At 42.6% G+C, this 13,282-nt stretch overlaps 1 protein-coding gene across 1 annotated transcript in view; it reads right to left on the reverse strand.

Moving 5' to 3' along the window:
- Positions 1-8,230, reverse strand: part of plxdc2b (plexin domain containing 2b) — a 70,441-nt gene extending 62,211 nt beyond the window's left edge. Inside the window, exon 1 of the mRNA XM_020586443.1 lies at positions 7,762-8,230. Within this exon, the coding sequence (XP_020442099.1) occupies positions 7,762-7,855 (94 nt within the window). The 5' untranslated portion in view covers positions 7,856-8,230. The remainder of the gene's footprint in view (positions 1-7,761) is intronic.
- Positions 8,231-13,282: the final 5,052 nt, after the last annotated feature.

The following is a 13,282-nucleotide window of genomic DNA, read 5'->3' on the forward strand; positions in this document are numbered from 1 at the left end:
GCCCATCAAAGTTTTGCATAGTGTTGCACTGTGAAAAGCCGATGCTGCAGGGCACGCTTGTTCTTTGTCAGGATGAGTTTGGTAATGAAAGACAAACTTAACGTGGGACGTGGAGACACTTTCCAGGCAGAATAACAAAGGCAGCACTGTTGGACCTACACAGCAAGGAAAGCGCATCAACGTGCGCAAGGGTTCACTTGGGAAAGTTCAGAACACAAGTGTGGAGGAGCAACAACTGCACATTATAAAACTATTACATGGGTTTTTGAGTGAGGCTGCTATTAACATGATAAATGGACCAATAAACAGATCAATCTGCTTCGATTAAGAGTAAATGTAATTGCGCTCACTGAAATAAATGAAGGGGTATTTTGCTGACACACTACTTCAAAAACCACTGGTAAACAGTGCCCTGATAGCTGAGTGGTTATGGAGCGAGCCACATACTGGCAATGCCCATGTCGTTATACAGCATTTTAATGATTATGGTCACGGATTCAGTCAGTTTAGGACATACAGTGCCTTGCGAAAGTATTCGGCCCCCTTGAACTTTGCGACCTTTTGCCACATTTCAGGCTTCAAACATAAAGATATAAAACTGTAATTTTTTGTGAAGAATCAACAACAAGTGGGACACAATCATGAAGTGGAACGAAATTTATTGGATATGTCAAACTTTTTTAACAAATAAAAAACTGAAAAACTGGGCGTGCAAAATTATTCAGCCCCCTTAAGTTAATACTTTGTAGCGCCACCTTTTGCTGCGATTACAGCTGTAAGTCGCTTGGGGTATGTCTCTATCAGTTTTGCACATCGAGAGACGGAAATTTTTGCCCATTCCTCCTTGCAAAACAGCTCAAGCTCAGTGAGGTTGGATGGAGAGCATTTGTGAACAGCAGTTTTCAGTTCTTTCCACAGATTCTCGATTAGATTCAGGTCTGGACTTTGACTTGGCCATTCTAACACCTGGATATGTTTATTTGTGAACCATTCCATTGTAGATTTTGCTTTATGTTTTGGATCATTGTCTTGTTGGAAGACAAATCTCCGTCCCAGTCTCAGGTCTTTTGCAGACTCCATCAGGTTTCCTTCCAGAATGGTCCTGTATTTGGCTCCATCCATCTTCCCATCAATTTTAACCATCTTCCCTGTCCCTGCTGAAGAAAAGCAGGCCCAAACCACGATGCTGCCACCACCATGTTTGACAGTGGGGATGGTGTGTTCAGGGTGATGAGCTGTGTTGCTTTTACGCCAAACATAACGTTTTGCATTGTTGCCAAAAAGTTCGATTTTGGTTTCATCTGACCAGAGCACCTTCTTCCACATGTTTGGTGTGTCTCCCAGGTGGCTTGTGGCAAACTTTAAACGACACTTTTTATGGATATCTTTAAGAAATGGCTTTCTTCTTGCCACTCTTCCATAAAGGCCAGATTTGTGCAGTATACGACTGATTGTTGTCCTATGGACAGAGTCTCCCACCTCAGCTGTAGATCTCTGCAGTTCATCCAGAGTGATCATGGGCCTCTTGGCTGCATCTCTGATCAGTCTTCTCCTTGTATGAGCTGAAAGTTTAGAGGGACGGCCAGGTCTTGGTAGATTTGCAGTGGTCTGATACTCCTTCCATTTCAATATTATCGCTTGCACAGTGCTCCTTGGGATGTTTAAAGCTTGGGAAATCTTTTTGTATCCAAATCCGGCTTTAAACTTCTCCACAACAGTATCTCGGACCTGCCTGGTGTGTTCCTTGTTCTTCATGATGCTCTCTGCGCTTTAAACAGACCTCTGAGACTATCACAGTGCAGGTGCATTTATACGGAGACTTGATTACACACAGGTGGATTCTATTTATCATCATTAGTCATTTAGGTCAACATTGGATCATTCAGAGATCCTCACTGAACTTCTGGAGAGAGTTTGCTGCACTGAAAGTAAAGGGGCTGAATAATTTTGCACGCCCAATTATTCAGTTTTTTATTTGTTAAAAAAGTTTGAAATATCCAATAAATTTCGTTCTACTTCATGATTGTGTCCCACTTGTTGTTGATTCTTCACAAAAAATTACAGTTTTATATCTTTATGTTTGAAGCCTGAAATGTGGCAAAAGGTCGCAAAGTTCAAGGGGGCCGAATACTTTCGCAAGGCACTGTAAATACCCCCTGCAGCGGGTCACAGAAATAACATGTCTGACTGCCGCGATAATACAGCGTCAACAGCGTGCCCCATCCTGGGTTTGTAGCCTTTATACAGAAAGGCGTGGTTGCAAAATGATACATTCATCCTGCCTTGAACAGGAACTGTAAAAAGGGCTCCAAGAAGCAAGACGACAGGGAAAATATGGCAACTGACAGAGAAGCCGACGCAGATACAGCGTCAGAGAGAAAACTTTCACACTCAGTTGCACATATAGGTAGAGGCATGTAGCAGCATGCTGTAAAGTAAACCATGCGAGTGACGCTTGTTGTGGAGGGTCAAAGACAAGCTGCCTTTCCAGCTGGGCTCAGGATATGAAGCCTGCCACAGGATGGGGTGACTGGCTCCTCTGCTGGGCAGGCAGCTTATCTTCTTTCAGCCTGGATGGCCTGAAACACCATGGTCTTCATTATAGCAATGCACATGACACTTTGTTCCCCTACGGTGAGCTGCTTCCTGCAGCGAGATGCTTCTCAGCATTGTAGTGCAGGCACTGTGTGTCAAAGCAGGAGGGATCATACATAGTTTTACATCTGCAGGAAAGGGACTTATGTGTTGGAAAAAAAATGGAGAGATACCAAATGGAGGTAAAAATCTAAATTGCTATTCATTATAGTTCTCTAACACCTTTAAGTAGGTGTCTACTGTGTCTTAAAGCACAAAATCATTTAATCTGTGTTCCATGTTATTATTTTTTAGATTTTTTAATAGGTTTTAACCAACAGGGAACCTCATTACACACCTCATGAAGTGCCAGCCCGCTATTTTATGTCGTTTCCCATAAAATTCAACACTGTGGATTGTCATCAAATAACAGACAGTTACTGGTGTGTATCAAGTATCAGTATGTAATTTCTCTAGGTCAGATAGGCCACGTAAGACAAATAAGTTCATTCGTAAGTCAAGTGTCCAGCAGTCCTCAGCATACAAGCAAGACCAGACAGAAAGTGGAAGAATTCCTAACATGTGCCAGATTAGACAGCTTGAAAGGAAAAATCCAGTCCGAAAAAGTTTCACATTGTGAACACATGGTCGGTGTTTAATTATACTGTACTTCTAACCACATTTGTTTCAGGGTGTATTGTTTTTCTATCCATGGATAAGTACTGTGCACTGTATCCCCTCTGCAGCTATAATCTAGTTAAACAGGAGAAAGTGAATCTGAAGAGAATTTAAAATTTCTGATTTAGGTGTCATCCTTTTACTGTCACCATTAATTGTGTTATTTTCCAAGCAAGAATGTGAATTTGCTGCCTTTTCCTGGCCTAACATTAGTGACTGGAATGTCTGGGGGCTGTTTGTTCAACAAAACAAGCCTTTAGAAGATGTTATGCTTTAGGATAGTGTGATTATTTTTCTGATATTTTATTCACTAAATGATTAAGCAAAAAAAAAAAAAAGCCAACAATATAGCCAGTAGTGAAAATACACCAGTTATCAGGTTGCTTTGTGGAAAAGTGTCTTCAATTTCAGCAGAAAAACTGACGTGATGAATTCTTGTTTTGACATCTTTTGTTATTGATTCAGTGCAACAGGAAATAAAAACTGATGCAAAAGCAAATGAGGCAGGGAAGAATAACGTCAATATACAACACTTTGTCACAAAAATTGGATCTGTGTTGTTAACTATCACAGTCTGACAAACATATAACTATGAAAGAGCACCCGCGGGAGAGCTTATCCCTTATTATTCCTACAATTCCTTTTTGCTCTTCTAATCTATACCATTAATCATCACTCAGCTTAGTTTAAAGTGTAATATTTAGTGTTTATGCCACTATAATTTGTTTCTCATGCAGTATGGGGCTGCTCAGCCCAGGAGGGGAATTGCCTGCTATCCACACCTCCTCCCACTCCTTGTTATCCTCTCGACCTTTCCTCTCCAGGCAAAAGAGAGACAGACTCCTACCAGCTGAACACCACCAATTTACTCATTTCACTCCTCAGCAGAGTTACAAGAAGGAGCAGTTAACAGCCTGTGGTCTACTGGATGTTTGTTATGAATGGAAAATGCTTGTCATCCCTCAATGAACTGCTGACAGTCAGATCTGTATCACTCCATAACATCACAAGCCTCCTTCTCCTGCCTTTGACCCTTTCAACTTGCGTGATGGATGCACAATGTTAGAAACACATCATGCAGAGTAGAAAATGCAGGGATTATTGCAACCTCGAAGACATGCTAACTTGGCAGAGCTGTGCAACAACTGGAAGCGAAGGAACTTTTAAACCACATGAAAGACAATAAGAAAAGCTAAAGAGGAGCTTAACTACACTGGATTTCATTAACTAGTGGCCTCTTTGTTCTTTAAGCCAATTGAACCTTGTGTGCCGCTCCAGCCCTCTCAAGCAGTCAGGCTGAGCTTCTTCCTGGACTCAAAGGGGCGGAGAGCTTCAAGACAAGAGCCAGGCGTGACTAATACAGGAGATTGGTGCTGCTGTTGCATGCTGGTATGTGGAGGCGACCCTGCCTCTGTGATGTATAGCATGGCCTGCTGTCGTCGCATAGTGGGCAGCACAATAACCTCAGCCGCCGCCGCTGTTCCCGTCTCTCACCCCCCCTCATCCATTCACGGCAGCTCCTTTCAGCAGGTCATTCAGCCGGGCAATAAAGAGGCTAGCTCATTCTGTCTGTTCTGAAATGTGCAGTGTCAGAAAGAGGCAGACATGGGGGAGGGAGAGCAGGGGTGAGATTCCACTGAAGGAGGCTGAGCTGGACCTGCTTCTGTGGAAAGAACTTTTCCACAGACTTTATCTCAGGAATCATCAAAGCACAACATAGAGAAGGGAGCAACATAGCCACTTCTGTCATGAGAAGGGATGCGGTCTGATGATGAAACTGAAACCTCTGAAATCTCTTACTAAATCTTTTAAAGTAGTTTTTCCTGTTGGGGTTAGGTTAGGCTATGAGATAAATTGTCTGGGTCAGGGATAATGAAAAAAACTGGGAAACAAGACCGGCAGCAGGTAGAGCTGGAGCACTCGTCATTCTTAAATCACCAAACATCATAAGTTCTTTGGTGCGGCTAATTCTCCAGTTGGGTACTGTTAAATCACTGCAGTAGTCGGGGGTGCAACAAGATGACATAACTGAAGGGAGTGCCAGTCAACAAAACCAATGTGGAAAACATGATGGAAGTATGGCATTGGCATTTTGAGGAAGGTTACAGTCATTACACAGAGAACTGATGTTGTTGTCAGTTGCTGTTTTTCTTCTGTTCTGTGGACTGGAAACTTCAGTGACATTCAAGTCCAATGCTTCATGTCCATCATGAAGTCTGTTTCCATTGCACTCTGTCACATTATGTTTTATTGATACGCCAACATATCTGCATCAAGGCCATTTGTTTTTGTCTAATTTTTGCCATTTCCTATTCTGTTTTGGTGCACAAATTTAAAATGGTGGATAGAAATGTAACAAATGTTGCTTTTTATACCAACTTGGAACCAGATACAAAACAGAACTGACTGAACCTGCCTCTAGTCATGAGGGTAAAGCTCTTGGTGATCCAGTCTGCACGTTCGTCTGTGACTCACAATCACATTTGCCTCTGAGTGTGTGTTTGTGTGATCGAAGAGGCAGCTTCTGGCAGTATGATCAATGACGAGCGGCACACTGAGCTGGACAGGGCCATATCGCTGGTGCCAGTGAACGGGTTATCAACCTCCCCGAGCCTGCGAACAAACAATCTGAGCATCCACAATGAATGAAATTCCACACACAACCAGAGTCTTAGCACATTAACAGCCCTCAGCACAGACTTTTAAATTAGACCACAAGGCATTCTCTCTCTGCTCTCTGCTCTCCGTCTTATTCCCCTCTCTCACATGCAGACACACTCCAGACTATAGTGGAATATCTATTTTTTTACACTCTTAGAAAATCAGTGGAGCCCCAAATCAGCCCTAGTTTTTGCATGTGTACCACTGTGAGGTTATCACTGGGTGAACAACACAGAACCACAAACTGAAAGCTTAAAAAAAACACTGCACTGAGTTCACGGGATGTTGTGTAATTTCACCCAGATGTGCTCCCCAGCTCATCTGACTAATGAATGCAAGGAGGGAAAATGAATGCTTCAGCCAATCCTTACATCTCAGGTTCTACTGGAGATGCTGAGGCATGCTCAGAGACTGTGAAAGCTTTTTACTAGTGAACAGTGCACTATGTCTTCCCAGTGGATTTGAAGAGAGTGTAGGATTCCACCTGTGCCCTATTAATCAAGCCCTATTTCAGGGAAGGACAGGAGCTACTCCTTACAGCAGCAAGAGAAGAAGCCAGTCTATGACAAGGGAAGCAGCTCACCCCAGATGTCTATAAATACTGTCCTACATACAGGGAGACTCAGTTTTACTGTGTCCTGCTCAAGCAAGAGATGGAGTGATGAAACACTGAGATGAAAGTGTCCTTTTTTGCTTGTGGATGTGTTGGAGTTTTCCTTAACCTGTAACCTAAACCTAAAACGAGCCCCATTGTGGTAGTTTTCCCACAAGAAACACAAATTCCAGGTTGGGTAAAGGAAAACAAGATGTTGTTTTGGACTGATGTCAAATGAGCCAGAGCACAGCACAGCCAAAGGGATTGATTGGATTCATAAGTACGACCGAGTGAAACAAAAAAGTGTGTGCTTCTGTACGAAGTGTCACACACGGCCAACAGCATCTTCCTCCCAAACAGAGCCACACATTCCTCTGAGGTCTACACTCACATACACACATACGGATTTGATTTACAGTCACTGTCAGCAGCCGAACATTTCTCTAAACACCATGTGATACGTGATGAAAATTCGCTGCCAGCAATAAAAGACCTGGGAAACAAGAGCTCGCCTGTGTGAACAGAACCAATGTTGGCATGGACTTATTCCATCGTCTGTGTGTGTGTGTGTGTGTGTGGGGCGGGGGGAGTGTGGGTTGCAGAGGATCAGAGGATGGACTAGATATGGTGTGTAGCTTTACAGTAGAGGTACTGTTCACACTGCAGTTCAGAATCTGTAATCAAGTAGAGACAGGGCATGCAGGTTCCTCTACAGGACCTCTACAGAGAAACACCTGCACTGTGCACTGGTTACTGATCTCACATCTGTTGAAAGTTGTAGAAAAAGGTTTCTCTGTCAAAATTGACAGAAACCAATGGGGAACAGCCCTAAACTTTGGATACAAATAAGCCAGAAGACACAAAAAGGATGCAGTCTCAGTCTGAGAGAAATGCAAAAGATGGAAAAAGCAAAATGATTAATTGTAGTTCTAGTGAGTATGAGCAAAAAAAAAAAAAACAATTTGGTCTGGACAGAAAATGTTAAGTTAATGGGCATACTGTATGGTAGCCCCTCCTAATTAGTCCTAAAAATAAAATAATGAAAGCAAAAGGGTTTCTCTCTAACTGCAAATGCAACCCCAATAAAAAGATGCAACCTGAGCATAAAACAAAGTCAGCAAACCACGCTCCACCTGTCCGCATCTTCCCCTGCATGCTACTCAGATCGACTTCTGCAGGATTTGGTGGTCATTAAGAGACGAACCTAAACTCTCTGATCATAGCTGGTGAATGCTTACGGTGCTGTTTCTTACCGTTGCTGGCTGAAATGTCGGCCTGGACATTCCCCACACACTGCAAAACTAAAACAACTCCAAGGAGAAGCTCGACCGATTTCACACCCGCCATATCCAAATTCCGACGCCGATTTTCTTCTCAATATCCTGCTCGTCAACTGTCCGTTGTTCTCATGCACCGACACCGCTTCCCCGCGGACCCCGTAACTCTGCTGCTGTCTGCGCTGCACTGGGCTGCTTTTGTTCCACTCTACGCGCTCCTGACGACTCAACGAGCTCGCCCCAACAGGTCCCCACTTCCGAAATAACCAAAAAAAATTAGAAAAAGACCAAGTCCACCGCTTAAAGGCCCATCCCAGTCCGACACACTGGTTTCACGTCACTGGACGGAGGTGCAGCGTCTTGAGGGACTCCAGTAACGCGCTCCTGGAGAAAACAGTGCGCTCCCTCCGTCATCAAGTCCTCAGAGCCAATGACTTGTCTTCTTGTGTTTGATGCTCCCTGTGTGCAGAAGAACCTGATGAGGCAAGCGCAAAGCGTTTCTCCAGCTGCTGAGGGGACAGTAAGAGTTCGCCTTGGGATAGCCAATTACCTGCAACTTGGCCATGTCTCAGGAGCGGTATTTGAACGAAGCAGCGAGATGATTCATGAGCTGCTGCTGCTGTAGGACGGCAACAGACTCTTTACCTAGAGGGATTTGCTTTTAGGGTATAATCTACCTAACCAAGACATAACCTACAAGAGGTTTCGGTTGCATATATGAATTAGAGTGTGTGGTGTAGCCTTTACTTTTAGTTCAGTGTCTAGATAAGATTTTAATATTTTCTATCTATTGCTGGTTTATGAATAAATTAGCAGACTCCAGTCCAGTTCCACCTCTCACCTTCACTTCAGTCAGGTGATTCAGCTGTGAGGGCGCCCTCTTCAGGTGCAAGTTAGGTCATCATTAAGCCTGGGGCTTTAATGGAGGCAAGGTCGTCTTTGGTTTGGGTCCTACAAAGCTCACTGCTGTGTGTGTGTACCGATATTTAACATAATAGTGTCAACCATTGTTTTCCTTCAAATGTTTTCTCCCCTTTAAAAAAAATATTTAAACTTGATTTGCAGAAACATATTGAAGTGGGAAACCTGTCCTTTTAACCACAAACTATAGCATAAAACCTTGGTTACATACTAAATAAGAGGAGCAAATAAACTTATTTTATACGTTGTTTGCTATGCATGAACACATTTCCTTTTGCTTGCTAAAAAATACTATATGTTATCCTACATAGTGATTTCCATTGTTTTGGGTCAGTTAATCTACAGAGAGGTCAAACTCCATGTGGACTTCTTATAAACAAACTGTAATACAACTCCATACAGTATGTATCTAGACGTTGGGAGGCAGAGATGCATAACAAAAAAAAACACTAAAAACATCTACTGGGCACATAAAAATGATCATGTTGCATTTAAGAGCAACAGAAGTAAAAGACTTAATCAATTCAACATCTTGTTTATAAGCAATTCTGGTGAAATTAGCAAAAGACATTAAATGTCAAGCTAATGAAATAATGAAGGTTTTTGGTAAGGCCTGGTTTTGGGGGTTTGGGAACATTTCTGTCTTTTTCTTTCCGTAGCATGTCTGCACACAGGATGACAGCTCACAGCCCTTGTTCTTCTTCATTGCTTACTTGGCACTCATTTTGCATAGGAACGATAACTTGGACCTCATGTTTGTTCCAATTAAGATACTTGCTGTGGGACCTCAGGAGCTGCACCACAATCATGGAAAAGCTTAATGTAGAGGGGAAATCCTTGCACAAAGGGCCCCTTTTATAATGTACTTAGCTTGTGTGGATGCATATGGAATATTCATTGGGGTTTTGTGTGTGTGCGCACACTAAATGGATTTTAAACCTTTTTTTAGTCGTTAAGAGGTCATTAGGTATCAAAATCAACTCCATATTCTGTAAATGTCTTCCTCCCAAATGAAAACAGATCAATAAATTGTGATGCCTTTCATAGCTTTGCCAGTAATTAAGAATTACCATGATTATCCTCGCTGGCTACTCAAAATCATCCCTTCGATTATCCACACAGAGCGGCAATGGCCACAAATGTACAGCAGTGGGAAGAGGACTTGTTTCTGCACCAGCTGAATGTAACTGCTGATTCATGCCAGACCCAGTGAGGTGTCAGCAGTGATGCAAAAACAGAGTTGTGCATGAACTTTACTGTGGACTCTGGGCAGCTGTGGCAAAGAACGTAACGAGTCTTTGGTGCCAGCTGCCATCACCCTGTATGCTGACTTCTCTGTGCTGCTAGAGAGATCTCTGCTGACAATATACCTATATCTATCCATGAAACAAGATTGTTGTTGACACAAGCAGTGAGTCTATTTACACCGTAAAGTATGTCTCAATCAGATCATGCAGGTAGTTCCTGTGGCCACTGAGACTGGGAAAGCAATCCTGTTTCCACACTCATGCACTTCTATTCTCCTGTGTTTCTTTTCTCCCTGCACAACTCCTTCCACACACTTTAATCATCACAGTAGTTGAGGTCCATCGGTCACAGCTCTCCACACATTCTGCTGCTCTAATCACCTGGTTCCACAGCTCCAGCAAAAACAAGAAGCCAGGTTACTCCTCAGTGGACCACTCTGAAAATGTCTCTTTATCCATTTCTCCCAAAGAATTCTCTTTCACCATGTCTCTAAATTATCTCTAAGTCTTTCTTTCTCAGACCTAATCCATTTCCTTCCAATCTCAGATGCCGTGAACTTTTGCTTGGCTGGTAACCACACCGCACTCATTTTCCCTAGGGTGACCTTAAAGAGCATTAAAACCTGTCTGATGAAATTAATGAAATGGGAGGCTTCCAGCGACATCAAGGCACCTCTACATTTTCCAAAGAGTGCTTATGTCTAGAGTTGGGTCCAACTTGTTGAGCTGCAGAGCAGCATGTCAGCACAGCATTTATGATGCTTGGCCACTTTGAACAAAGAGGCCGTGTGGCAATAGACACTAAATACACTGAGCAGAGTAGGCTCTGCTCTGTTGTCATCTTTCCATTAGAGCATTGCTGATTGAGCTTTTCTGCCAAATAATAATATTGGTAACACATGAAAGCATATTCATTTAGCTTTTTGTTTTTTTGGGGGGGAATGAAAACTTTAAGAGTTTGCTTTGTTGCACAACTTTTTTTTTAGATGTATGGCAGTTTTGGGTCTTTTTTTAACAGGTAAATTTGGTTTGAAACTGCAGAACACAAAACATAATCACATGAATCATAAGGGCAGCTTTGCCTGCAGCATAAACAAACCTAGATTTACACATAAAGCTGTTTTAAAAGTTCAGTAAGGAAGCATTTGCCTTTCTTCATCTTGTGTTATCCCTCCACCTTTTCCTGCTGCTGGCCTCCTGCAGGAGCCAATAGGGGGCAGCATCAAGAAATGGTCTACACGCAAGTAGCCTAGGCATCAACCCAGATATTTTGTCAGGAGGTGGTGAAGACCAGAACACAGCTACAGAAAAAGAAAGGTGAATATTGTATTTCCAGTCCACAGCAGAATAAATTATCCACAGAGGATGTTTCCCCTCATTCAGTCATTCTGCAAGGACCTCATTTGTGTATCTGATGGAGCAAAAAATAAATTTTAAAATGTTAAAAATTCAGCAGTGTTTGATGATATATGGACTCTGTTTTAATCAAGCTTTAGCAAAGCAAAGACCAGTCACTGTGCATCAGAATAGGGTATATTTGGTTGTACAGGATGCACAGAATACCCTTCACAATTTCTGTCATGTCATAATGTGACATACCTTTATGATATGACACAGAAGGTAGTTAATGGGGAGATAAAACAGGTTTACAGCTCCAAAACTAGAAGGGATCCAATCAACAAGCAGCCCAGCTGTTACTTCTTTCTCTATGGAAGCAGAGGACCTGGGGTGTTTTAGTAGAAGAAGGGTTAGAGGACAGCTCCCATGGGCTAATCGCCATCCACTCTCACTGAATGCAGAGAGGGGAAGCCACTCAGGCAAAGAGGATGAGAGAACCAACTCAGAGCCATCATTACAAGGAAAGGGGGTAAATTTCACCTTGACTTGATCCCAGTCCCCAGCTGTGGTGGAGAGGAAACTGGGCTGAATGCTGTGATAGCACACTGACAACCCATGATGTTGATTGTTATGCAAATGAAGTCAGTGCTATTTTGACAGAAGGAGGCCTTAACTGTCGCTGCAGAACTCTGCAGTGAGTTTTGATTACAGGAGCCTCTTGCAGCAGAGTGGTGCACAAACAAAACAGTGACCTTTAGATGGACTGTGCTCTGTGGTGAACAAAACTGACAATAGCAGCTCTGGTGAGAAAAGCTGACTAATGTTGATTTACCAGCAACACAGGAACAAAGGCTGGTGGTGTGCACCAATCGAATAGCGAAACAACCAGGGAAATTTTCACCCAGGACAAAAAGCATTGCTGGCTGCACATTGTCAGTCAGCTGGCCATCATGCGGGTGTGCAAGGTGGCCTTGTTTGTGTGTGTGTGGCATGTTAATGGAAAAGGTGTTTTTGTGGAGCGCTGGTTATTTTTTGGTTAGATCAAACGTTGCAGACCTTGATGTAGAGGCTGCAAGAAGGCTGAGGGGGTGTTTTTGGTGTTTCATGAAGATGACCTTCTATGAGATTTGCAATTATTATCTACAAGGATAAAAAATAATACAAGTACAAAATAGAAAAAAAGGAAAGACTATAGGCGAATCCCAATTCCCTTATTTTATCGTTTCTCGGTCCTTGATTGATCTGGAAGTCGTTCAGGTCTGCCATTATGAAAAACGTCCCAGTGCTCTTAGTTCTACTCTGAGGAGCGAGGAAATTGCTGGAGGAGCTACAGTATAACCGAGATTAAACAAGTGTATCCTTCACAGAGGTCTGTTCTGGATTGACATGCTTTTTTTAATCATAAATCAGTTGTGATGCCTTAATCTTGTGCTTTTATTTAGCTGCTTTTTTTTCCCCACCAAGAAACATCTGCAAGTAAATTAAGGTTTATTTAACCTTGTCGTGGCTCTCTGTCTAGTCATCCAAATGTCAATCTTTCACTTTCTAAGACAACTTTATATGCTGCTTTCCTGTAAATTATACATTTCTGTTACATAATAGTTTGGGGGGGGGGGGGGTTTTCAGGAAAAGAAAAGGCAGAAAAAAGGACCATGTAACCAAAAAGTAGTTGCTGCTTTTTGGCTTTGAAGGGTAGAATATTGTGGGAAAGGCAGTGAGTCAATAGAAGTCGAGCGCACAAACAATGAAATAGTGGAGCTGCTCAAAACCTGAAATTGATCCTGTAGCCTTCTGATAAATCTGACCCAGAATCCACCCACACACTCAGCAAAGACTGCAGTGATAGAGAAAAAAACCAAACAGCACTGCTGATAACAATAGAGATTCTAGGGTCTTAAAATTAAAGATTCATAACTCGAACTAATAAAAAAGGAATGGGGATGCATTTTGATGGTTTTTTGATTAAGCGCAGTGGCTCACAGGCAGCAGCT

Source organism: Monopterus albus, unplaced genomic scaffold (assembly GCF_001952655.1).
Source record: "Monopterus albus unplaced genomic scaffold, M_albus_1.0 scaffold405.1, whole genome shotgun sequence".
In the NCBI taxonomy this organism is placed as follows: domain Eukaryota; kingdom Metazoa; phylum Chordata; class Actinopteri; order Synbranchiformes; family Synbranchidae; genus Monopterus; species Monopterus albus.